At 59.3% G+C, this 24,954-nt stretch overlaps 4 protein-coding genes across 4 annotated transcripts; 2 read left to right on the top strand and 2 right to left on the bottom strand.

Moving 5' to 3' along the window:
• The first annotated feature begins 1,279 nt into the window (after nucleotides 1-1,279).
• KVR01_000367 (diacylglycerol O-acyltransferase) lies at nucleotides 1,280-4,296 on the top strand. The gene is made up of 3 exons (XM_044786185.1): nucleotides 1,280-1,653; nucleotides 2,059-2,778; nucleotides 2,843-4,296. The coding sequence occupies exons 1-3, from the start codon at nucleotides 1,632-1,634 to the stop codon at nucleotides 3,718-3,720; spliced, it is 1,620 nt and encodes a 539-aa protein (XP_044650316.1). The 5' UTR covers nucleotides 1,280-1,631; the 3' UTR covers nucleotides 3,721-4,296.
• A 182-nt stretch (nucleotides 4,297-4,478) lies between these two features.
• On the top strand, nucleotides 4,479-7,464 carry KVR01_000493 (uncharacterized protein). The gene is made up of 2 exons (XM_044786330.1): nucleotides 4,479-5,468; nucleotides 5,592-7,464. The coding sequence occupies exons 1-2, from the start codon at nucleotides 4,980-4,982 to the stop codon at nucleotides 7,218-7,220; spliced, it is 2,118 nt and encodes a 705-aa protein (XP_044650442.1). The 5' UTR covers nucleotides 4,479-4,979; the 3' UTR covers nucleotides 7,221-7,464.
• A 229-nt stretch (nucleotides 7,465-7,693) lies between these two features.
• Nucleotides 7,694-10,366, bottom strand: KVR01_000086 (diphthine--ammonia ligase; the record flags this gene model as incomplete). Its single annotated transcript, XM_044794899.1, has 1 exon — nucleotides 7,694-10,366. One exon carries the CDS (start codon nucleotides 10,364-10,366, stop codon nucleotides 7,694-7,696), a length of 2,673 nt encoding a protein of 890 aa, XP_044650035.1.
• A 3,261-nt stretch (nucleotides 10,367-13,627) lies between these two features.
• Nucleotides 13,628-15,778, bottom strand: KVR01_001059 (uncharacterized protein; the record flags this gene model as incomplete). Its single annotated transcript, XM_044789334.1, has 2 exons — nucleotides 13,628-14,853; nucleotides 15,169-15,778. 2 exons carry the CDS (start codon nucleotides 15,776-15,778, stop codon nucleotides 13,628-13,630), a joined length of 1,836 nt encoding a protein of 611 aa, XP_044651008.1.
• Between the last annotated feature and the right edge of the window lie 9,176 nt (nucleotides 15,779-24,954).

Below are 24,954 nucleotides of genomic sequence, written 5' to 3'. Positions count from 1 at the left end.
AGCATGGTTGGCAACAGCTGGTGAGTACACGCGCCTGACGAAGCATGAATGATATCCACCTGAAGCTAACTGCGAGCCCAGGATCCACAAGCCCAAGTACAACGAGGATGACGAGGAGGACAACGACGATGCGAGGAGCACCAAGTCGCGATCCAAGTCCAAGTCTCGATTCTTTGGCAAGGTTCGGTCACACACCACCACTGGCGCACCATAAGCCCTTGGCTGCTGCTGAAACCTGATCACAACCAGTTTCTTTTTCATGATGATGACCATATTTCCTTTCTACCTCTCATATAGGAGTTATCTTCTACTTTGACCCCGGGGAGGGGCAATGGCAGACCTGCTTACGAGCATTAACGAATTCCTTGCTCTTGGCATTTTGCGTTCGATGGGATCACCTGGTGGCAAAACAAACCCAATTTCAGATACCGCAAGGGCATAGCGGGGCCTGCCTTTTTACATTCAATTTTCCTTTTTGTTTTGTTATCATCTCGCTGGCCCTCTAGTGGTGTTCCCCGGTTCTGGGAGGAGAGGAATACGCCAAAAGACCTTAGTTTTACCTTCCGTGTGGGCATTTTCTTCTTCTTGGGACGAATGTCCCCCGAGACATGGGATCCATGGCATATTGTACAAAGATCTTGGGTGTTTTCAAGATACCGATGGAGAAGGAAAGGGACGAAGAGAGAAAAGGAACTCGCAGGAGAAGATTGACCCCAGGGTGTTTACCACTGTATATAAGGATAACATTTTGACATATTGCCCATCGATGGTAGCCGAGGACGGCTGACACTGGGAGAGGGCTTTCTGGAAGCTTTGAAAGCGATTTAATTTTGGCCTGCGACTCAGCTGGCCCAAACCCAAATTTTTTCTCCCTCTCCGTATCTTGCACTTGTGCGGTGTCGACATCGACATGTAAAATGAGATGTGAAAAGGGGAATGTACAGCAACTTGGAGATGCATGTAATGCTGCGGCTTATGGGGACGGTCCTCGTGAAGGACCCGCGGCTCGGCAGGGATGGCTCTTTGCGACTGCCACGACTTCTCTGGGGCTCAGCATGAGCGTCACGCCAGGCGAGGGCCTGGGGCCGGGGTGGGCGCTGCCATGTCTCACCACAGCATGTGAAAGTGGAGTCCCAGCAACAGGAGCAGCTCACACAAAAACGTCATTCCTACTGAAGTAGGTAGGTACCTAGGTAGTACGTACTCCGTCCGCGCTGTTGGGCCGAGTGCCCGCCCCTCGCTTATGGGCCTTTTGGAAAGCCCGGAATCTTCTGACGATCGCAACTGATCATTCTCATTCGCATTCCTATTTCCCAGCTCCCAGCTCCCATCTCCCATCCTCAGTCTCGCTCTCTCTTCTTTTCTCACATTCCACGTTGCCTCACTCTTCCTTGAGCTTGACCGCCCCCACCCCCCACTGCTCATCGTGTTAATACACATGAACGCCGTCAATTCGCCTAACACAACCAAACAGAAGATTGTGACCCTAGCTCTGGAGGTCTGCCCAGCCACTTCACAGCTGTGGCACACCTGCCGTCTCGCACCATTGACCGAAGTGTACCCGGTCGCTGTCTTCCGCGAGGATCCCAGAACAAGAAGCCTGAGGCAATAAAGGAGGAGAGGCACTTATCATGGCTCCCTCAAACGATGCAGGTGAGACTTCAGCAGCAACATTCGTGACGTCCGCACCGGCGGATCCGGAGCCCGGCCCACCGCGCCTCGAGCCTGAGATGAACGATTCCATATACACCAGCGCCAGCAGCAGCAGTCCGCCTGCGCATCCGGCCTTCTTCATGCCTTCTCCAGGGCTCGTTGATCCAAGAGGAGCCGGGACCCCATCACCGGGCAAGGAGAATGTCTGCCCATCCCCCATGGCAGCCGCATACTCCCCGCTTGGCTCCCCGCTGGCCATGCATCTGGCCGGGAAGAAGTCGCCGCAGAGGCCTACTGCTAATGCTGGAGCTGTACTGAACAAGTTCATCCATGAATGCACGAGCCGGTCCCCCCGGGGCGGAGCACACAGACGAGGTCTAGGAGATATTGACACGAGTAACACAGCACCACAGCCGGCAAACGACGTGGCCCCGGCCGCTGATTCGAACTCGAGCAAGAAGAGCAAGCGAAAGTCCAAGAAGACGAACGGTGTGAAGGAGAAGAGCAAGGCGAATGCCGATGACCAACCACCCTCGCGGCCCGCATCTTATGCTGAGGCCGTCAAGGAGGACCCAGGCGACGCCACAAACGGAGGACATGACCAAGACGGCAATGGAAATGACCCGCACCAAGAGACTAACGGGAGGCAGGCGGCAGCAGATGAATCGGGTGCCGATACGAGCGCATCAGAGTCCAAAGGCGTCGACGAGAAAAATGGCGACAATAAAGACACGCAGCCTACAGCAGCCGGCAGCTTGACATTCGCAGAAGCAGTCAAGGAGGGTTCAAGCGATGCGACTATGACGAATGGCGAGGCTGCAGACCTCGCTACTACAAAGCCCAGGAGCGTTGAGGGGCGTAGCGCATCTGCCACCCTAAGCCAGAGTTCTACCGCGGTCGACTACCCCGACATTCCTTCGGACGCAGAAGATCGCGGGGAGGAGGCGGAGCGGCTGCGGGATCAAGAGAAGGCACCGGAAGTCGCTGGGCTCCGCTGGGCTCCGCTCAGGGTGCCGTTCAGACGGCGTCTGCAGACCCTGGCAGTGCTATTCCATTGTCTGTGCATCGGGGCCACGCTTTCCATCTTCTTTGGATTCTGTGCAATACCCTTGCTATGGCCTCTACGTAAGTTCTCTCGTTTCCCGAGTCACTCGGTCATTGCCGTGCCGTCGTCTCACAACTGCCCTAGTTATAATATACCTGGTCTCGATCCTGTTCTCGACAGATGCCGTCGACGGCAAGCTCAGGAGGCGAAAGGAGTGGGTCCGCAGGCTGCCCATCTGGAGGTACTTTGCCGAGTACTATCCAGCCAAGCTTCACAAGACGCACGACCTCGTCCCGACGCGCAAGTACATCTTTGGGTATCACCCGCACGGTATCATCTCACACGGTGCGTGGGCGGCGTTCGCGACGGATGCCCTGGGTTTCTCGGAGAAGTTCCCGGGCATCACCAACAGCCTGCTGACACTCGACTCCAACTTCCGGCTGCCGCTGTACCGCGAGTACGTCTTCTCGATGGGGGTTCTGTCGGTCAGCAAGGAGTCCATCACCAACATCCTGACGCGCGGTGGCCGCAACGGCGAGGGCATGGGCCGGGCGGTGACGATCGTGGTGGGCGGGGCGCGCGAGTCCCTCGAGGCGCAACCGCGCACGACACGGCTCATCATCAACGAGCGCAAGGGGTTCGTCAAGCTGGCGATCCGGACGGGGGCGGACCTCGTGCCGGTGATGGCGTTCGGCGAGAACGACCTCTACGACCAGCTGGACCCGCACAAGCACCCGTGGCTCCACGGCCTGCAGCGCCACGTGCTGCGGGTGTGGAAGTTCACGGTGCCGCTGCTGCACGGGCGGGGCATCTTCAACTACGACGTCGGCATGATGCCGTACCGGCGGCCGCTTAACATCGTCGTCGGGCGGCCCATCAAGGTTGTCCAGGCCGACAACCCGGACAATGCCGAAGTCGACCGGCTACACGACCTGTATGTCGAGGAGCTGAGGGCCGTCTGGGATCGGTACAAGGACGAGTTCGCCAGGGATCGCATCGAGGAGATGGAATTTCTGAGTTGAAGATAGGATGGGAAAGAGATGTATTTCTACCGTGATTCCTGTTGCATAATTTACCGAGGGCGGATGGAAGGGGTCCTGACCTGGAAAATACAGCTTTTATAAGGGAAAATTGGAGTGTTGTTACCCTACCTGGGGCGTGCTTTGCTCAACTTGATTGCGAGAGCCCCTGTGTTTTTGTTTTTCTTTGTGTTGTTTTATGGGAGCAATTGGCGGGGGTGGTGGGTGGGGCGGAATGCTGCCCTGGTTGCTATTTTAAATGTATAGCATGTGTAGCTAAGGCCTCTAACATGTGGCATGTGTCTCAAGCCTGCGGGGCCGTCAGAGCACAGATTCCAATTGCAGAGTGGTGATGCGGGATTCTGCTCGGATCTGCTGCATATATCTTCGGGGATGGGCCTCCCGATGAGGCAATCGGGGAGGCTCGTTGTCGTTGTTGTCCATCTGAAGTGCTGTGTGGGCTCCAGAGTGATAAGCTGTGTGTGGTTTGGGGCTGCTTGAAACGTCCGCCGTGTGGCTACGCGGGATGCTCGGATGGCGGGCCAGCGAGGTCCGTTTCGGTGGACGAGGCAGACGAGACAGACGGAGAGTCTTGGCACTTGGACGTCATTGTTCAGGTACCTGCCTACTCCGTACTTGAGTACCTAGGTCTCTAGGTCTCAGGGCTAGCTCTTGCTGGGCCGTGCTGGAGAAACCACCGGTATATCATGCGCATGACGCAAGAGGCGCCTGTGATTCTGCGAACCGCCGTTCTGAATGAGCGTTAGAACCGCAGAGCCGGGCCCTTGGGCGTGTCCCCGAGACCGCTCTACCCGTGCTCCCCGACCGACACTTTACACTTTGGGCTTGGTTTTGGCCGGGGTCCCGCTGCGTCGGAAGATCGACAGGCACAGGGCAGGGCACGAGCCGGCCAAGGTCGCTTGTCGCTGTTTCTTCGGTCTGCGCACCCACCGCCTGCGCCGTTCCCACTCGTCCCATCTCAAACCTCCCAAAACACTTGCCATCATCTCATACACTTTTGCTTGGTCCCCTGCGCCTCTCTGAGATGCCTGGACACTGCAGTGCTACCACGCCCTTGCTCGTATAAGTCCTTTTTGCCCTGCTTTTCCCCCGCCAGTCTTGCTTCTCCCCCCCTCCAAGACGAAGCCTCCGACCGAAATCGACCAGACGGACCGACGGACGGACCGATCGACCATGGAATGAGAGCTGATGGGGGCCCGTGTGTGACGAGACGCGCTGCCAGAACCCCCCCGCCTGTCTAGATGACAGCTGCTGCACCAAAGGCCGGATCCTCTGTGGACTCGGACTTGGACCAGGCTCACCCCCATCCCGAGCCGTGGCCGCTGCCCGGGCCCGGGCCTGGTCCGCGGGCCGGCGGCATCGACGGCGGCGACCATGCCTCCGGGCTGGGAGGGCACCAGGGCAAGCGGCCGTGGTGGAGGAGGCCCGTTGCGATATGGTCCTTCGTCGCCGCCGCCGTGCTGCTGGTCGCCTTGGTCGTGCTCCTGGTCCTCGGGCTGCGGGGATACCTCAAGGTAGGCTCCTTTTCTACTCGGAACGACACCCAACAGGCTTCGTCAGGCTCAGAACAACAACGCCCAAACCCTCTTTCTACTGTTCCTCTTCTTTCTGAGCCCACCTTCACTTATCTTGCTCCTGCTCCCCCGCCCGTGACCCTCACTCCCACCCCCGCCGCTGCCACCCCAGCTGCTGCCACTCCCGTCCCGACCAATCTTGGGACGCTCAACATTGTAAGATCTGCTGTGACATGCCGGCGCCGGCCCCTTGTGGCCCTCAAAGTTGTCTCTGCAACTTGCACTGCTGCTATTCTTCTCTCTCCCTCCCGCGCAGCAGCTTGCTAACATCACTCCCAGCCGGGCCAGGACCCGCAGGTCAATCTGGGCTATGCCACCTATGTCGGTACGGCCCTCGACGGGGGCATCAACCGGTTCCTTGGGATGCGTTATGCGGCACCACCGGTGGGAAACCTGAGGTGGAGGGCACCATTGGCTCCTCCAACCGCGACCTCGCCCCAGTCGGCCAAGGCATTTGGGCCCATCTGCCTGGGCATCTCTGTTGCATATCCCATCAGCTTCGAGGACGAGGACTGCCTCTACGTCAACGTCTGGGCTCCCCAGAACGCCAACACCACGTCCAATCTGCCCGTCTGGCTCTTCATCCAGGGCGGCGGCTACGTCTCCAACTCCAATGCGAACTGGGACGGCGAGGAGGTTGTGCGCCAGTCCGGCAACAAGATCATCTTTGTCAACTTCAACTACCGCGTGTCCATGTGGGGTTTCCTGGCCAGCTCCAAGGTCCAGGCCAACGGCAATCTCAACGCCGGCCTGCTCGACCAGCGCTTCGTCATGGAGTGGGTCAAGTCCAACATAGCCAGTTTCGGCGGTGACCCGGCCAACGTCGTCATCCACGGAGCCTCGGCCGGGGCTGGATCCGTTGCGCTACACCTCATGGCATATGGCGGCCGCAACGATAACCTCTTCACCGCGGGCATCGCCGAGTCTGTCTTCTTCCCCGCCCAGCCCTTCGTACCCCAGCTCGAGTACCAGTTCGACCGCCTGGTCAACGCCACCAACTGCGCGGCCCAGCCGGACCAGCTGGCGTGCCTCCGGGCCCTCGACACCAAGACGCTCCAGGCCCAGAACGTCCCCTCCATCTTCCCCGGGCGCACCGAGCCGCCGCTTCCGCTCTTCTACTGGACACCGTGCATCGACGGCGACTTCCTCGAGGACCTGCCGTACAACATGCTCGCACAGGGCAAGTTCGTCGATGTGCCGCTGCTGTTCGGCAACGACAACGACGAGGGCAGCTACTTCGCCACCAACGCTGCCACCCCCGAGGACATGGCCGAGTTCTTCCAGAACAACTACCCGCTGCTCACCGGCGACGACGCCGCCGCCATCCAGCGCCTCTACCCGCTCATGCCCGCCCTGCCCCAGCACAACGCATGGTTCCCCAGCAACAGCATGGCCTACGGCGAGGCCACCTTCATCTGCCCGGCCATCAACCTCTTCTCCGCCTACACCCAGGCCTCGCCCGGCGGCAGCGCGGCCTCCTCGATGTGGCTGTACCGCTACAACGTGATTGACAACGACAACGTGGCCGCGGGCGTCGGCGTCCCACACCTGTGGGAGTCCTACGCCGTCTTCGGCCCCACCAACCTGGCCTCCAACAACGTCCCCGAGAGCTACCTGACCTACAACGCCCCGATCGTCCCCGTCGTAATGGACTACTTCCTCTCCTTCGTCCAGACCCGCGACCCCAACCCGCTGAGGGCCCCCGGGGCCCCCGTCTGGGAGAGCTGGGGCGCCCCGCTGCGCCCAGGCGGCGGCAATGGCTCCAGGATCGTGCTCGAGACCAACAACGTCCGCATGGAGCCCGTCGAGGCTGACCAGGCCGCACGGTGTCAGTTCTGGGCGGGCCTGGCGCCGAAGACGCAGCAAAAGATGAAGAGGGGTGCGGCCGGGGATCTTCCGTTGTTTTAGGCTCAAGACAATAGAAAGACCTACAAGAAAGGTTTTATACTAATAATGGTTACTGATGTGATGTTGATATAGGAATGGGTCAGAATCGCGAATATAACAGCGCCGAGAGAATATACATCAGAGAACTGTTGCATGAGTGGAGGAATGAACGAGGCATGTAAAAAATGATGTTACTTAGACCATAGATAATGAGCTTTGCATAGCGCGCGGTTGGGTATCAATATACTAGACAACTTGTTCATAATCAGATACATGCTTCTAAGCTTGTTTTTCCCTCGCCTCGGAATGATGGAAGCCCGCCCCCAAACTTCTCAATGCTCTTGCGTCACAACATAATCGACGAGCTCACACCACCGGACCACCGTGGGAGTAAGCGCTTTCGGTCCTTGTTTGCTGTGCAATCTCCACCCAACCACTTTGACGTAATAGGCAAGCTCACCCATCCCATCAACTCTTTTCAAGCCCCTTGTCTCTCATCCACTCACCGGCCCCAACAAAGTCCTATACATTGCCACCAGCGCGAACCGAGTCCCACCGCCGGGCCCACCATAGAGAGACGCGCACGGTATAGCAGCCAGCCCCAGGTCTCTCACCACGGCCCCGACCTGCCCGGGCTCGAAGACCTCGCAGTTGACATACACGAGGTAGGGCAAAGGGTTCTGAGCCCCCGCTTGTGACGGACCCGTCCCGGACCCCCCGGGCCCGACGCACGGAGCACACCCGAAGCGACCCGCATAGCCCAGAGCCATGAGCTTGCCGGCCTCGTCGATCTGTGCCTCCAGTGCCGAGGCGGCCGCTGCCTGTGGCTGTGCCGCGCCGTCGTCATGCGGGAGCTCGATGGCCGCTGCGCTGTGCAGGCACGCGTGCGCCTCCGCGCCCTCCCCGAGCACGACGGCCGAGTGGCTGATGCGGCACCTGCCGCCGCCCGCGGTGTCAGACTTCTCGTCGTCGCAGACGTGGAAGCGGCCCGCAGCCCCTTCTTCCCAGGGAATGTTGATGAGACCGGCGTGAGCGTGCCACTCGGCCTCCGCGGAGCGGGGGAGCTCGTCGACTTCGGCGGCGAGGAAGAAGGGCACAGGCCTCTTCCTCGTCGGCCGGTCGTCGTCATCGTCATCTCCAGCAGTGGTATCAGCATAATATGGCAGGCTGGCCTTCTTGGCCTTGTCCTCCTCGCCGCTGCCGTACAAGAGATACTTGGCGTTGAACCTCCTGTCCCACAGGTCCGGCCCAGAGGCCTCGTCGACGAGCCGAGGCGACACCCACTTGTGCGCCGCCCTCCACGCCCTCCACGCGAGCATCGCCTTGTCCCGCGCAGGGAGGTCGTGCTTGGACTTGCTGGCGCGGGGGAAGTACACCGCCGCGCTGGTCCACCACTGCACGCTCATCTCGACGCCGATGCGCCAGAGGTGCTGCAGGGAGAGCACCAGCTGCATCTCCAGCCCGCCTTCCGCCGGCAGTTCCATGGTCGCCGGCACGAGCGGGATCTGGCCTGCGATATGGGCCACACGAGGCTCGTTGGCGCGGTCTTCCTTTGGAGCCATCTGTACGGTGATGGCCTGGCTGTAAGGGCCGATGTTGGCGGGCGCCCAGTATGACCTGGACTGCACGTGCAAGCCTTGCCTGTCGACCGCGCTTGAGCTGTCCGGCACGGTCAGGTAGATGGCGAGTTTCGCGTCCTGGGGCAGGATATTGCCACACGCGATAGTGACGCGAGAGGGCGGGTTGGGGTCGGTGAAAAGAGAGCCATAGATTTTGTTAATGGTCTGGAAGTCAGACATTGACCGCAGGATGATGATGCTTGAGATGATATCCCCCGGCACGAGTTGCTGCCGCTCGAGGCGAGCGCGAATTGTGTCCAGCAGGTTGTTGGTGTCTGCCTCTATTGAGAGTTCGCAATGTTTGGGGTGACCGATGAATGCCCAAGTCTGTAGAGTGGGCTTCATGCTCAAGGAAGCGGCTGGCCCTTCAGCCTCCTCGGCTACATCCGTCTCACCAGCGGACCCTATATTCTCGAGCGTCGCCAGGAACCTGTCTTCAAGAAGCCCAGGCTTCCTGATGACCAGAGACTCCTCATCTGCCTCGTTGATCACCTTCTCAACGACCTTGGGCATCTGAATCTTCAGCCATGCGGTGTCCCCCCCTTCGGGAACAATCACCTTGTCGTCCTCGCCTACAGCAATCCTCTTCTTGAACAGCCGGCTCGGCCCGTCAACGACGAGGGTCTCAAACTCACCGCCCTCGCCCAGGACGGCGCCGTCGCCACCAAACCTTGACGCGGCCACCTTGAGCCTCGTCGCGCCCTTGGCGCTGGCCACGTTCTCCCATAGGAAGCTCTCGTTGAGCGCCCCCGAAGCCACCTTGATGATGCGCGCATCCAGGCCGGCCGAGCCCATGTCATACAGTAGCTGGGCCTCATCCTCGCCCCTGCCCGCTGCGGTTGACGGCTGGGCAGGGAGCGCGGGGTACTTCCACAGATACGCCAGGGGCGTGAGGCCCAGGCGAGTGGCCACGGACTCGACCCGGGTGCGCTGGTAGGTGCTGAGGATGGCGCCGGCGCTGACGGCGTTGGCCTCTGGGTGGGCTGCCTTGATCCTCTCCAGCAGCTGCAGCATGGATTCCACCTCATCATCTGTGGACATGGCGGCAGCCGAGTAGTCCCTCCCGCTCTGGACGGCGCCGCCGACGATGGGCTGCCGGTACAGAGGGATCCCAGTGGCAGTGGAGTAGAGCGGGATGACTTGGTGCCCGACAGTCTGATACATGAACGAGTTCAAGTCCGCCTCCTCGTCACCATCGACGATTGGGCCATCTTGCTGAGGCTGGTCCCTATCGAGGTCCAGCTGTGCTAGGCCCGAGTCTGGAACATCCCTTGCAGCATCATCGGTAGGCTGGTGGGCTCCGTGAGGACTGCCGCCGGGCGGCTGTGCGCTGGACCAACAGCCAGAGCCAGAGCCCGACCTGTCTCTGGTGGCTTTTGACGAAGACGCCGGCGGCGGCGGCGGTGGCGGTGGCGGGTGCAAGTTCGCCAGAGCAACCACGCGATGGCCGTTCTCCAGACAGTGCAGGGCCGAGAAGAAGCTATCCTTGCCACCAGATATCAGAGCGATGACATTAAGGCCGCCGTCAGTCTGAGGCGTCGGCGCCATGGCGATCTGACAGCCCGCTCAGGCGCTATGGCGGATCAATGACTGCCAGGGTGGAATGAGAAACCCCCCTCCGGGATGGTGGGACGTCCGTGTGGCTCTTCCCACGCGCTCGAATCGTAATGCCTTCCTTAGCGGAGTCGTTCAGGCTGGCAGACTCCCCCGACAGGTTGCAGAGAAGGGGAGGGGGGAGAGACAAGAATATGAGCCCCACAGCAGGGACGGGACCGGGTGTGTTTGTTGGTGACGCAGCCCTCAGCCTCGCTGCAGACGGCGGGCACTGTGGTACCCAGTATGTCAGGTCCCGACTAGGACGGTGGTACTCGGGATCGATTCGTGTCGTATAGTGGCATGTCGTGGCACGCACGGGCACGCAAGGCAACGGTGACAGACAGGTGGGTAGGTCCGTCAGGCCAGTGCGATGATATCCGGGTGGTCAATTTCTTCAGGCCATTGACGATCGCTCTCTAAAATAGTATCGGAGGGCTGTCTGAGGTTGATGCCGCCTGAGGCCGGACGACTCAAGAGAGTGCGCCGAGGTCGAGTCAGGCCTCGTTGGGTTGCGGCAATTGCAGCTCAGGCTGGCTTGGCATCGATCCGGGTCCGCAAATCTCGTTCCCCGTGGGTGAGGTCTTCCTTGACAGCCTTGTCCCCGCGACTGTCAAAAGTTTTTGAGGGACTTCGCGGTCGATGGGTCGATAGGTCGGTGGTGAGTGAGGTGTGGGCGGTCAAGGGTTGGACCCTGAGCAACGGACCTGGAGCAGCGGACCGGGGGGGCGGGGCAGGGTCGATCGTTGACGTGCAGCCGCACATGGTGCCTTGGTCGCTCGGCCCAGCTCATGACACTAAAGGGCCAGGAACACAATCAGTGCGCAGTAGATAGAACTGGTAGACTAGCAAGATCGGCGCGGTCCGAGCAGCAAGTGCCTGTCCGTCCTGGACACTACCTAGGCAACTAGGCACCGTGATCACAAGAAACAAGAGCGTGCCTAGTATCACACCGACTTGAGCTTTCCACGGCCTATCAGGCCGCCATAAACCGGACAAGACTGCCCAGGAGAGCTAGATAGTCTCAAAACGGTGTCACCGTTGGAAATTCTGACGTCTCTTTCTATCACTTGAGATCGGCGAACGGCCAGAATAAGAAAAAAGAAAGGGAAAAAAAGAAAGGAAGACACAACACGCAAGGACTAAACCAAAAAACCCAAGTGGCGGGTGGTTGACGCCCAGCCAGCTAGCCCAAACAGTCGCCGCCGCCACCACCACTCACGACCACCGACTGCCATAGCTGGTATAGGCAGATGGCCAGGTAGGCAAATGTAGGGCTATGTACTCCTAGGCAAGAGGTACATCGGGGCCCCAAGAGGACAGAACAGGTAGATCCACACGAGATCTGACAGGCAGAGACATGACAAGACCAGACCAGACAAGACAAGACAGACGGCCGCCTGTCGCTGCGCTCACTCTGCTCCGATGATTCGAGAGCGCGATGGAACACACGATGGGCCGAGGGGCCGCGCAACCACCATCCCTCGCACGGGATTCGGCCGGTTCTCAGCGCACCCGGACGCCCACCTGTCTTGTCTCGTGGCACCTAGCCCTATGGGGTCCGCGTCCACCCACAAAGAGGAGGGGAAGGAGGAGGTGAGAGGGGCGGCGGCGACGACGACGAGCACGAGGGACACATGGTCTCTCGCCCGATCCCTCACCCCCCCTCCATCTCTTGGCGTCTTATCGCCTTCCTTCCTGTCTGCCTGTCTGCCTGTCTGTCAGGACGCACAGGCACGCCCACTTTACCCCTCCTCTGTTGGTCCATCGCTCCTTGCCCATGTCTGGGCACGTTCTGGACTAGCCTGGCCATTCACGTGAGGTGTCATGGGGAGGGGAAGGATCTGAGAGTGGGTTGGGGGCCGGAGAGGTAGGCACAGCTCGCGTCAGATGTCGAGATGCACAACATGGTGTCATTTCCGGCAGGATCTCAGGGGCGGGGCAGGGAGCAGCAGGAGGAGGAGCAGGAGGAGGGAGGGGTGGACAGCGGGAACGCCCTCTGTCCATTTTCCCTTTTCGCTTCCCCCACTCGGGTTGAAGAAAAAAAAAGTGCAGAAAAGGTTTATGGGGAGGGGCAGTTCCTCGCATGCAGTCAGCTGAGAGGATGCAGGAACGGGCCTTGGGTGCTGAGAGGGCGGGGGCCAAATTCGGTTGGTTCGGGAGAGGCTTTTGGCCCAGGTGTGTGTGGGTGGTTGGAATCATGTAAGCCGTAGATTTTTTGGATATCGTGATGTGACCACCACCGCCGAGCGTGCCTGGCAAACCAGCCAATGACCTCGGCAGGTTCCACGTCGCATCGCATGCTTATACCAGTTGCACTGCATCATCGAATTCTGACCACCCGCGCAGCAATAAGTCCGATCTCAGACTTTTTTTTTTTGTGCTGTCTCACGTTCTTGTGGGGCACTCGCTCGCTGGTCATGGACCATCTTTGATCATCATCAATCAGTCTGCATCTTCTTGGGGTTCAGCTGCGGAGGGTGACGGTCGGCCTGCTCCCCGTTTTGTTGACCACTTTGCGAAACAAGTCATCACATGCAGAAAGAGAATACGTGCGTTCCAGTCCTGAAGGTAGAGCACTGTTTTGGGAGGGGGAAACAAAAGTCTCAAAAGAAGTACTTGGATTTCGCGCAAAGCAAGCTATACAAACAATCCGCTCTTGAATTCCATCACGTGCCTGTCCAGCTAGGCTTTTGTGACCAATGCACCAGGCCTTTGCTCTGTCCATCCCTTTCATTGCCTTTGCGAGAACGCTCACACGAGTAAAGAGACTTGTTCGATCCCGGTATCATACACTGGACTCCTTACACCCCACTGTCTCCCCCAAAAGGAGCAATTTTTTTGCCCTCCCTCCCCGGAAAGATTCGCTACCATTTGATCCTCCCTTTTTTATTTGTCATCATGCATCCCCCGGCCAAGGTGGAAGAACTCCGAAATTCGACACCGAGATAACCTCGTAGTGGTACAGGAAGGGCCGGGGTGTTGAAAATGCAGCAGTTGAAAAGTCACCTTTGCGAAGCCATTTTTGTGATCAAACTCCTCATATGACCGGCCGTGAGCTTGCTGTGCGCAGCCAGCACCCACGGTGGAGCGATCCATCCCTTTATTCCCTAGGGTGGCTTGCTCCGCGTAAAAAGGTAGCGGGGTTGGCCGAATCGTGAAAAAGAAGGTTCATTCAGTCATGCAGCGTCTTGTTGAGCCCGCAGAGCCACGAGTTCAGTCGGTTCGCTTCCTCTTCTTCTTGCCGTTGCTGTCCTCGTCATTTGACGACATGTCGCTACCGTTGGCGGGCATCTCAGAAGCAACCTGGAAGAGGACCTTGCCGAAGTGGCTGTACTCGTCGGGGCCTGGGGGTCCGCCCATGGGAGGTGCGTAGGACATGCCTGGTGGCGGGTGGCCGTACGCAGCAGCCATGTTGGGGTCATCGATCAGGTTCATGACAATCGCGCCCGACCCGTGGGTGCGTGCATGCTGGGTGAGGTTGTCGGAGCGCGAGAACTTCTTGCCGCACTCGTTGCACTCAAAAGGCTTGTCGTGGGTGTGCAGGGACCTGTAGTGGCGCTTCAGGTGTTCTTGCCGACGGAAGCGACGGTTGCACAGCTCGCAGATGAAGGTCTTGGAAGGGTCCTCGGTCAGGGACTGCTTCCTTCCGCGGCGGTTGGGGCCCGAAGGAGGGACCTGTGGTGTGCTGCCATTGTCGGAGGCGCCAGAAGAGCCACTGCAGTTGTTGGGAGAGGTGGACTCGGCGGCGGCGCTGCTGCTCTGATGCTTGTGCTCGGGGGTGGACTGCTGGGGCTCTGAGCTGCTCTGCTCAGCGTCCTGGGCGCTCTCGGTCTTGATGCGCTTCTGGCGGTGGCCATCGCTGCTGCTTGCAGCCGAGTCCGGAGGCGAGGGCATGCCGAAGGACTCGTTGTACTCGGAGTAGTCGGAGAAGCTGTGGGAGGTGGCGCCGGAGCTGGAACGCGACCTGGGCTGGGAGGCTTGGGCCTGCTCGCCGAGGTTGACGAGGCCGTTGACGAAGCTGTCCTCGGAGTCGAGGTCGGAGAAGTCGTCGAAGATTGGCAGGCCGTTGGGGACCGGGGGAGTGATCTCGGAAGCTGACTGCGGTTGCTGCTGGCCGTATGCGACGAGGTCTTGCTCCTCGTTGTCGCCGGCGCTCAGGGTGGGGAGGGCGGAGAACTCGGGTGCAAGAGTGGGGTTGACGGTGCCGACGGTCAGGTTGCGAGGATCGCAGAAGTCGAGGCCCTGCTCTGAACCGGCATAGGGAGAGGGGCAGGGGGAAAGAGACGGGCACGAGATTGACGAGCTGGTAATGGCAAAGTCGGACTGGTGGCCCGGCGCAGGAGATGCGGGTGCGGATGCGCAGAACTGGGGCTGGGCAGCCTGTGCCTGAGCTTGAGCCGGACCCTGTGCCTGGTATGGCGACTGCTGGGGCAGATACACTGTGGAGAGGGGAAAACCACTTGTCAGCACTCTTTTTCTCTGCAATCAAAAATGCACCACAAACTGCCGTCAAGGATGGTGGAAAAAAAAAAAAGGAACTCCGAGCAGTGACGTCCTTTGCGCTCTAGCTCATCAGATGAGCCATTTTTTTTCCCTCTGCCCCTCTCACTTATTCTTTCCCTCATGATGCACAACTCAGGTTCTGGACGAACCCGGACCACAAAACAATGCCATTGTCATATCCCACAACATAATTGACACTCTGCCATTTTCCGCAATTCAAGAAAATGCAACGGGTGTGAGCTTCGACTTACTTGGTGTCATTGGCGGCGAGGAGCATGTGTTCCAGTCGAGCATCGGGAACTGCTCAACGGGAAGAATATCGACTTCCTCCTTCATGCCCATTGGTGTGCCCTCAAGGCCCGAGAACATGGGGTTGAGTGGCGTGGCCAGCATGTCACAGCTGCCCGGGCTGCCCATGACGCTGCCGGCGGCGGACAGTGGTGGTGTCTGAGGGTAGCACATGCCCTCGGACTCGTCAAACTTGACCGTGTCCAGGACGATTGTCGGCCTGTGCAGCGCCTGGTGAACCCGCACCGGGGATGCCTGGGGGGTGAGAACCTGTTGCTGTGGCGCGCTGGTGAAGCTGGGCTTCCCTTGGGTGTGCATGGGTGGCTGTGAGCATGAGGAGTTGGGCCTGGAGAAGCCTGGTGTTGAGGGCAGCGGTGTCGAGGGGAGCACCGGCACCTGGGGGAACATCTGCATCTGCTGGGGCATCGCGTGGGGTGCGTATGGGTGTGCGTGGTGAGATGTGGGCTGAGGGTGGGGGATGAAGTGTCCGTGGTGCCTGTTCTCTGGGTTTGGGTCTGGACTGTAGTAGAAGAAGGCCGGGGCCATTGCTTGTTGTGCCATCATGGACTCCATTGTGGTGGTCTGTCGTGGTGGTCTATCAGCCTCGAGGTGTCCTCTTGATCAACACGCCTTTGGGTATGATGCCAACCCACCAAGATGTGATGATGTGTGTGACTACTGTCTGTGTCGCTCTCTGGTCCGCAGTTACGATATTATGTATACGACGTGGTGGGGTATTGTACACGTCTCTTCGAGAAGAGATGTTGCTGTCGAGGCAAGTGGGCCTAGCGATGGTGTGGTGTCGGATCGATCCGGTTCAAGGAATGGTTGGCAGCCTCAAGTCGGTGAGATGAGGACTGCTAGTTGGATGCTCGTGGGCTGCTGTTATACATAAACTCGTCTGGGGATGGGACCGGGTCTTGAATATTGACTCTGTTGACGGTCAAGGATACAAGGCGGTAAGAGAGTGGAGGACGCGTGGTCGCTGTATGTGGTCTCAAGAACGAGTTATACTGAAAGAGGGGATGGAATGGATATTCCAAAGTCGAGTCCGGTAAAGAAAGGAAGAACCAATATGTAAAATGGAAGAGGGAAACGTCTAGCTATCTGCCGATCACGAAGTGGAAACGAGAATGAGCGTGGTGAAGGGCAAACCCCAGAGAATATGTAAAGAGTGAGGGCAAGTGTATAGTCGAAAGGTTCCCAAAAAGGATCAGCACCACCAGCGAATGGGTGTATTACCCAGAAAGGGTAGGGGAGGTAGCTGACTGGGGGGGGGTGCTCAGGCTCGTCTCCCGGTCCCTACCCTGGCCTTGGACCACCACACCGCGGAATGGGATGCAATGCACCATGACCCTGTCCATGGCCCAACCAGACCTCCACCCTTGCCCACCTTTCCTCTTGTCTGCTTGTCTCACCTGCGCCCGCCGCTGACGAGGGCTCCAGTCCCGGAACCCCGGCGGGCGAGACGGTGCAGAAACAGCATCCCTGCTCGCATGTCTGGGGCAGGGGGCTGTACATGGTGGGAGGGACTTGGGGGTGCTGGGTGGCAGGGTGGGTGGGCAGAGGTGCGCTAGCCGGATCCTATTTTAGCGACCTCTCTGCGGCCCTTTGAGGTCGGATGTACCGCGCGACGATGGGTACAAGGCCCATCAGGGTCGTGGGTCCTATGGCAGTCCCGGGGTCCCGAGTGGCCCAGGGCCCCAGGGCCCCAGGGCCCCAGCGGGGGAGCAGGGACCCCAGCACCAGACAGAAGACGTGTGTGCTGGTCCGCCGGTCGAAGTTTGGGCGGGCACTACTGCCATGTGCATGAGACCAGCAAGCCTGCAAGCCCACCACATACGACATACGACACCTCGCAGCTCACAAACGGGACAGCACGAACAGGGCCCCCAGTACTGTGCAGCTCCCCAAGACAAGAGCCTACAGACCGCCTGGTGTTTTGGGACTGCTACTGGTCAGTTGCCCAGGACAGAGGAGGCGTGTGGCATGCTCAGTGCTGTTACGAGCGAGCAGGCGAGCACCAAGAGGACAGGCCAGGTTCAGCTTGTTGGCAGCATACGAGTGCTTGTTTGCCACCGCGCAGGCTTTTCTCCCCTCCCGCCAGCCCGCCAGCCCGCTCGTAGCGTAGCTGAACGAGGCCAGACGTCAGGCAGGGCATACGAGCCACAACCAAGAAGTGGGCAGCTCTGACGTTGAATCGCCGGCTGGCGATGGGAGAGTCAGCCCGCGGGTGTGGAGGCAGGAGGAGAAGAGAAGGCCTCTCATTCGAGTTTGAGACCGGGCACAGGACCAGCTCCGTGCAATGATAGTGCAGCATTGTCATGCGGTTCCTCATACGCGCTGTCGCTCACAATTTTGAAGGCACTGTGGGAAAGCCACCGGTACTCCGCTATCACCACATGGAGGGTGGCACGCCCAGCGCACAAAGTCGAGAGGGCGCTGAAATTGGTGCTCTTGTCCTGGAGGTTGTTCCCGGCTTCTGGTTGGGATTCGGGCCCAGCAGGACCCCACAAGTACCGCACAAAAGATGTACTGTACTGTGCCTGTCTTGTGCCGTGCATAACGCCGGCGCAGCGGTGGGGCTCTGCTCCACTTGATAGGACAGAACTCGTAGGACAGCCGCTGACCACACAATCGCTCAGCAGGCCGCTCAGCAATCGTCGCTCGCACTCGATGATTGACTGGTCCCGCCTGTCCGCGCGCAGAAGTGCACCTCGACGCACTCATTCGCTTCCTGACGTCCCGGCGCCCGCCCAATGACTCTCCCCGAGACGGGTGACGACAAGTGCCATGCCTGCGCTAGGCCTTGGTGAGTGTGCCAAAGCTTGTGCAGGACGTGACGCTCGAGATGACTGCAAGACACTTCCCATCAGAAACGCCCGTTTGCCGACGAGCGTTGCGACCTTGACCCGAGCGTCGCGCCGTCACCGTTCAAAGCGCCAGCCCAGCGGCCAGCGTGACTGTTGATGGTGTGTGACGGCCCCAGAGTGCTAGGGAGACTGGGAGACCGGGAGACCCAGCTGCACAGCACATGCACAGTACTTGGTCCTACTAGAGTTCATGCGTGGTGGGTGATCTTCAGGCACCTCCCATGCCTGGCTACCTGCCACGCCACCGCGCTTGTCAGTCGACCCGGCAAGTCGAAACATGCAAAAGTGGGTTTGTTCTGTCAAGCGCGCCAGGCGATCTTCCGACGAGGCCTCTCGAGTCAATAATAGCATTGAAAATGTCGTCCTATCATCGTGGCCGAGGATGAGCCGTGGCGCAGGCCAAACGAGGTGGCAATGCGCAGAGCAGTAGTGGTCAAGTCGATGCGTCTCCCAAAACCGAGGTCTATTGGCCACTTTTGGGCAGTGGTCCGGCGGGTAAACTTGCCAGCTTGCTTCGGGCAACATGGGATATATTACGCCAACGGCTGAAGACGTAACCCAGAGCCAAATTTGAACATACAGCTGCATTAGCAGTGCTAGTCGGATCTTGAAAAAAGAAACCGAAATCTGCAGTGAGATTTTGATAGCTCGGTCCGACGCTGACAGCAGAAGCTCCAAAAAAGACGTTGTGACGGTGGTAGTAGGATCACTCGATATGAGGAGGGGGGAAAAAATCTGTTGACGATCTATCCAAGAATAAGTCGATTGAGTGATATCGCACCGGCGCCCAAGGGCCTGACGACTGCATCTTGGGGGCGCGTGCCTATCAACAAGTGTCCTGGACCGAGTTGGTGACTGGACGACTGGACGACTGGACGGATTTGCTCCCCCCCTCATCTCCCAACCAGCGGGCGCCACTCACAAGCTCTCAGCCAGAGGATGCGTCACGAAGGCTTGCTGGTGGTTCCTTGCAAGTAACAGTGGCAATGAATGGAGCATCGTAATGCTCATTTTGCCTCCAGGATGGCGGACAGCCCTGTATGTGGAGTTTTACTTGGATACGGCGCGGCCCACTCTCGAGGTATAGTGTCTTGAGTGTCTTGGGTGTACGATGACTACGATGACGGGCCATCAGCGGCGCTAGCAGAGTCGAACAAGACGAGAAAAATAGAGTCAATGTGACGAAATGCGCATATCCCGGTCTGGAGGCCAACCAGAGGCTCGGGCAAGACGCCGGGTGAAGCCGCATTAGCCAGTCGAGAGAGCCCGGTGGCCTGGAGCGGCTGCAGGCACCTGACGCCACGGCCAGCCTGCCAGTCAGAAGGCGACGCACGGATTTTGCTCAGGCTTTGGGGCACCGGGCGCCGGTGTGTTCTGTGTGTGTGGTCGCGCCGGTGTGTCCCTGGGGTTGCTTGGCGTAACGCTTTGGGCAGCCTCGTTGGCGGGTGCAGGTCGCAATGGGCGGCAGCTTCGCCTGAACAGTCCATGGCAGCGAGCGGCCTTTTACGGACGGGTATAGCTTCACATGTTGACGCCGCTGAGGACCCAATGTGTGACGTGTGACCACCTGGGCAGGCACGAATTATGGTCCACCCGCGTGGCTGCTCCGGGATCTGGACTCGAATCTCTTGCCAGAAGCCACCAGCCCTAGGCCAAGCCATCGTAATATGTAGCGGCAGAGTGGCCGTCAACCCAGAGCACCGGGTATTGCGGCCGACAAGAATTCATCATGGTCTGTCTGTCTGGCAATGGCCCTCCTCCGTGTGGCTGTCTCGAGCCAGTCCAGTCGGGCCTGTACCAGCCACGTACGCGGTGGGGCAGACCTGTCGAACTGTGAAGTCTGACTATCTGACTGTCTGACGATCTGGCTATCTGGCTATCTGACTATCTGACTATCTGAACCGACAGGCCGACTACCCTCGTCCACTGCGGCCATTCCAGACAAGGCATCACGACCGAGACTGCTTGCCTCGGCCTTCCGTTCCCGATCCCGCTCCCGCTTCCTGTGTCGGGTTGACAGGCAAGCCGTCTCGTGTCCTCTTGCCCCTCTGTGGTTCAGCTTGCGGGCTAGGACTGCAGTCGACAGAGGACATACGACGGCCATCTATCTACCTGCCCTCTTCTGCTTTCGCATATTGAAACATACCTCCTAGTACGACCGCTAGTCTCCACACCAGGCCGTCCGCCTCGACCAGTAGAGTGCGCAGACCGACACTACTATGCACAAAAATGGCTCGATTGGGCGACCAATGCGACTCTTGCAGCCTAAATGGCAAAATCCATGGGCGGCTTGCACCAATTCCATCCACTGGTTCTTGTTTCAGGTTTTGCCGCAAAGACGGTTGGTTGGCTGGACCAGCACTACCACCAGATCAACGCAGCAGACGGCTATCGTTGCTGGTGCTGGTGCTGGTGCTGGTGCTGGTGCCGGTGCTGGTGTTGATCATGGGCTCGAACAACCTGACAACCCGGTTACCGCATCGTGGTTTTCACTGCCCTCTATCGACAGCCAACCGGGTGGGTATACCACCGTGCACTATTGCTTCCCGGGCAAGGATACGCTCTGTCTTGGGGGGACTATTGAGCCAACGGTTAACATGTGTCATAGCAGAACCACGACGCCCAGCAGTGCCCCACGTTATACAGTTGGTAACTGCATAGTATTGTCTGGTGCATGACCGTCGTCATCGCCCTGTCTGCCGTCCACGGAGTCATTGCCTTCCCGATCCAGCCCGCGGTGAAGGGTTTGCTTGCCCCTGCCCAGCTTGTTCGCCGTCGTACCAGTTGACCAGCCCGCCGGCCAGCACACGGTGTTCTCGCAGGGCCCGCAGGGCCTTTGCGAGGCCTTGCGTCGCCAGGGGCCTGGTCTTGTCACCTGATTGCGTCGGTTTGCATGATCCGATGGACCGATCGTCTCCGTCTTCTCCACTGCAGGCCGTAATGCAAACGTTCCTGCTTCATTCTGCGGGCGGTCATTTGTCCCCTTCTGGAAGCCCGTCGTAAAATGCGTGCACAGTACTACATAGTAGTCCCAGCTCCAGCCGATCTGTCAGGTTCCAGCCTGCAGCCCCGTCAGCTCGTCTGGTCCGTCTGGAGACTGTGTGAGGGGTTTCTGAGCCATGAAACCACCCCTGTCGTCTCCGCCACCTGTGTTCCCCGTCCTGGTCGGTACATCCGCGGCCACCATGTAGCTCAGCCTCCGCAGTACACAGTCAGTACCTTGGGTCCTCGGCGTCGGTGGCAGCCTCTCGTACCTGCATACAACCTTGCCAACCTTGCCAATCTAATGCAGGTACTGCGTGTTCACGGAACACGGAAAATTCCAAAATCGGGTGGCCTCTTCTCCCGCCAGCCCCCAACCTCGGGCCTGCGACGCGTCGACGGGCTGAAGGAAGACCTCTTGGTTGCTACCTCATCGCTGCCCTCGACCACCCCATTCCTGATGGAGGTTCAGATCGGGCCTCTTGCTGAGATCTGAAGCGTACTGTGTAGATGGGCAGCAGACCCGGCGGGCCCTCCCGTCGTCTCTCCCGAGTCATTCGAGGCCCTCGCGACCTCGAGTCTCGCCAACACCGAGCCCTTGTTCACTCACTCTGCGCACAGTATTCGGAAATCTGTACTGTGTGCCGGGGGAGACCACACTTGTATACACTACTGACCGGCCCCGTTTCCCGTTGCCCATGAGCCGTCAGACCGTCTTTTGCTAAATTCCCGCGAACCGTGGTCCTGTATCCATCTGTCAGGCCTCGCTAAGCAGCGGAACCTGACAACTCTGCACCGCAGCGTTGCACCCACACAGCCCACACCAGGGTCCAGGGCTGCCGGAACCGGCAGAGGCTCTCGCTAATAACGAGTACTGTGGTTTGACGGGTGCCACAATCGTTGGTCCAGGAATCTAGCCATGCAAGCCATGGCACCCAGCGGTATCGACCAGCTGCTGCCGTGTGAGGCCAGGCGGCCCCTCCACCGGGGCTCTCTCGTCGAGGCCCTCCCCAATTGTGCTTGGCGGAGGTGATCTGCGACTACCTTTCCACGCCGCCGGGGCTCCAGGACTTGGGGCCTAGATAAGCGCGATTTTATCATGGATTGCCTGCTCCCAGCCCGAACTCGCCACCAACCGGCTGGGTGCTGGTGGGTGATGATCGAACCTAGTTTGATTGATGTCCGAGGTGATGGGAGACGTCTCTACCCTGCAACGTCTCGCATCTCAACTCAACCTTCGTCTCGAAACCCGCGGCTCACGACCTGAGGTCCTCGAGGTCGTCTCGGAGGTGTCCGTCGGCCGACTCGGCGACTCAGTCAGTAAGGTGTGCCAGCACGTTACTGAGGGAGTCTAGTGTCGGTTCGCCATGTGTTGTTGTTGCTCCATCTGCGACTGCCGGCAGATGGGCTTCGCCGTGTCCCCAGTCACCCTATGGCCAGCCCGGTCGAAGAGGGACAACGAGACATGTGCCATGCTACGGTATGATTCCCCACAGCCTTGCTAGATCATCGCTGCAAGAACCATTTTGGACAGAGGCGTACCCACCTGCGACACCTGCTAGCCGTCCTGGGATAACTACCTCTTTCACATGACCAAGATGCTCTGGCATCTGTGGTGTTGGCCACGAAGCATTGTCACGATCCCATGTCGCTTGCTCGTCGAGCGAATTTCGCCAGACGACCCAGCCGCTGGCGGCTGAACTAGTACACAGGGCTCTCCAAGATAGACAAGTGGACTGGGACTCACCGTTGAAGAATCTATGGTCGTCGACTGCGTCCAGCTCTGGGGCCTAGCACGGTTACGGACCGCTGGTTTGCGGCCCGCGGGTGGCCTTCAGGTTCTTGACTGGTGGCTCTCGAGGCGGCCCAAAGAGGGGCGGCCCTGATGGGTAAGGGCCGACCTCCCCGGCCCAAGCAGCTCTGCTGCCCCGGATTCTCACACTGGCTCGCATGAACCAGACAGGGTCCCCCTAGGCTTTGCAATCTGTCGTACCATCTCTGCGGGCCTGGATCCTCTGAGCGTCGAAAGCTTCACCGTGGGGATCTCACGAACCTGGATGGCGAGCAGCTCGCCTATCTCTGCATAACCTGGCCATTCTTGACCGGGCTGCACGAGCAGACTCGGGCGGCGCATTCGCAGATGCTGTGAGCGCTCGGGATGACACAGGATGGAGCCACCGCTTTTCATACCGAGATGCATTGACTCTTGACTCTCTCTGTTTTGGCCCAAGAGACAACCGACTTCACGCTTTAGATACATGGGCAAGATAGGCACAGAACCTCTGCCGAGAACAGACGGCTGTGGCAGGCTTAAACAACGTTTTATGAACAGGGCTAAGCTCCATGCAAGGGTCCATTGTGGCCACCCCGCCGTACAATTTGCGTACTACTGTGTACTATGCAGCAATAAACTCTGGCAGATCGATGCGGTGAGCTCTGGGCCGCGCCGTGTCTCGACGGTTGCTCTGCCATGCGCACGGGACATGCATCGCATGAGGACCGGTGTGGGAACCTCGTGGGCGCGTTCTTTGATCGGTGAGCGTTATCGAGATGATACTATGTAGTAGTGCCTTCGCTGGCGACATTGTGTTGACTCTTCCGACATCCATCAGACACGCACTTTGTTCGGGTTCACTCGAGAGCTTCTCGCACGGTGACAGGGCGCACCCTGTCGGGCCCATCAAGCCGGCAGACTTGCGGGGCCGGTGACCAATTGGCAATTCCGCGGTCCTGGCTAGCAGAGCCTTCCTTGTCCCTTCTCGAAGGTTTCAGCGGGCGCTGAGAGGTGCTTCGAACAGGCGGCGTGGGAGTGGGAGTGGGCACGCCTGGCAGGCCTGCTGGCTCCAGGCTCGGCGGGGTCCAGGTCGCCTCTGCGACGCCGCTTCCAATTTGACTCGCGCCATCCACTTCATTTATCGCATGCGTCCAGCCAGCAAGCATCGCCCGACGCTTTGATTCGGCCAATCCCTGGGTGCCAATAGTCTGCCGGCCAGTATAATTGAGGTCCACGATGCTGCGACCTAGCAGCATAGGCAATGTTTACACTGAGGCGGCGATCATACCGTCGCTGCCCATGAAATGAGGACGGTCGCGGCCACGCCGAGGGACCTTCCAGAAGGATTTCAGAGAACATGCTCGCCAACAGGCCAAGAAGAGGCCGTCCCAGTCGGTGTGCGGTGCAGTGCGGAGTGGCACGCGGAATGTTCGCGAACGCAGGCCGGGCAGGTCGGGACACATTAGCGGCACCAGACCGCCTCCTGTGGCCGTTGCCCAGCTCGTCTGTTCCTGCGAGGGCTGAGGGTCCTGGGAGGGAACAGTTCATCCCGCAGAAGCGACCCCACGAGTGAATTTTGTACACGCATCCTCCGTGGGGGTGGCAGCATCGGGACGTCTGCCACGAGAGATAACGTCCGGCCTCGTTCTTTGTAGCATCCGGCGATCGCCTCTCGACAATCTTCCAAGACCCGGCCGTGGGGCCCAATGGGCCCTGGCAGCCTGGCCCCAAATGCCTCGCACACCGTCGATGGTCGCGAGTTCTAGGCCTCATGTGGTAAGGCGGTGGATGACAAGGGCGGCGATCGTTGTAATGCTGCTTCTTGCCAGACTGTCTCGGATGGGACCGCAATCTCGACGGGAAGGGTACCCCGCCGTTTGACAGCTTCCTCTCTGCCCTGTGGGTGTCTCAGATCCAGGCAATTGTCGGCCCTCAGAAAAGCAAGAGCCTTACCTATCAGGCCACCTACCGCATGGACTTCGATCGAGGCAGCGCTGGCTGGCTGGCTGTCAGTCAGGCAGTGCAGGACTTGCAGGAATCTGCTTCTACGCTGGCTGGCTGGCTGGAGGCATCAAATGCAGTCGGAAACCTGGCCAAGACAGGATGCGCGGGGTGCGGAC

This window comes from Diaporthe batatas, assembly GCF_019321695.1.
Source record: "Diaporthe batatas strain CRI 302-4 chromosome Unknown Contig00001, whole genome shotgun sequence".
NCBI classification, from domain to species: domain Eukaryota; kingdom Fungi; phylum Ascomycota; class Sordariomycetes; order Diaporthales; family Diaporthaceae; genus Diaporthe; species Diaporthe batatas.
This window is presented reverse-complemented; position numbering and strand designations above follow the sequence as displayed.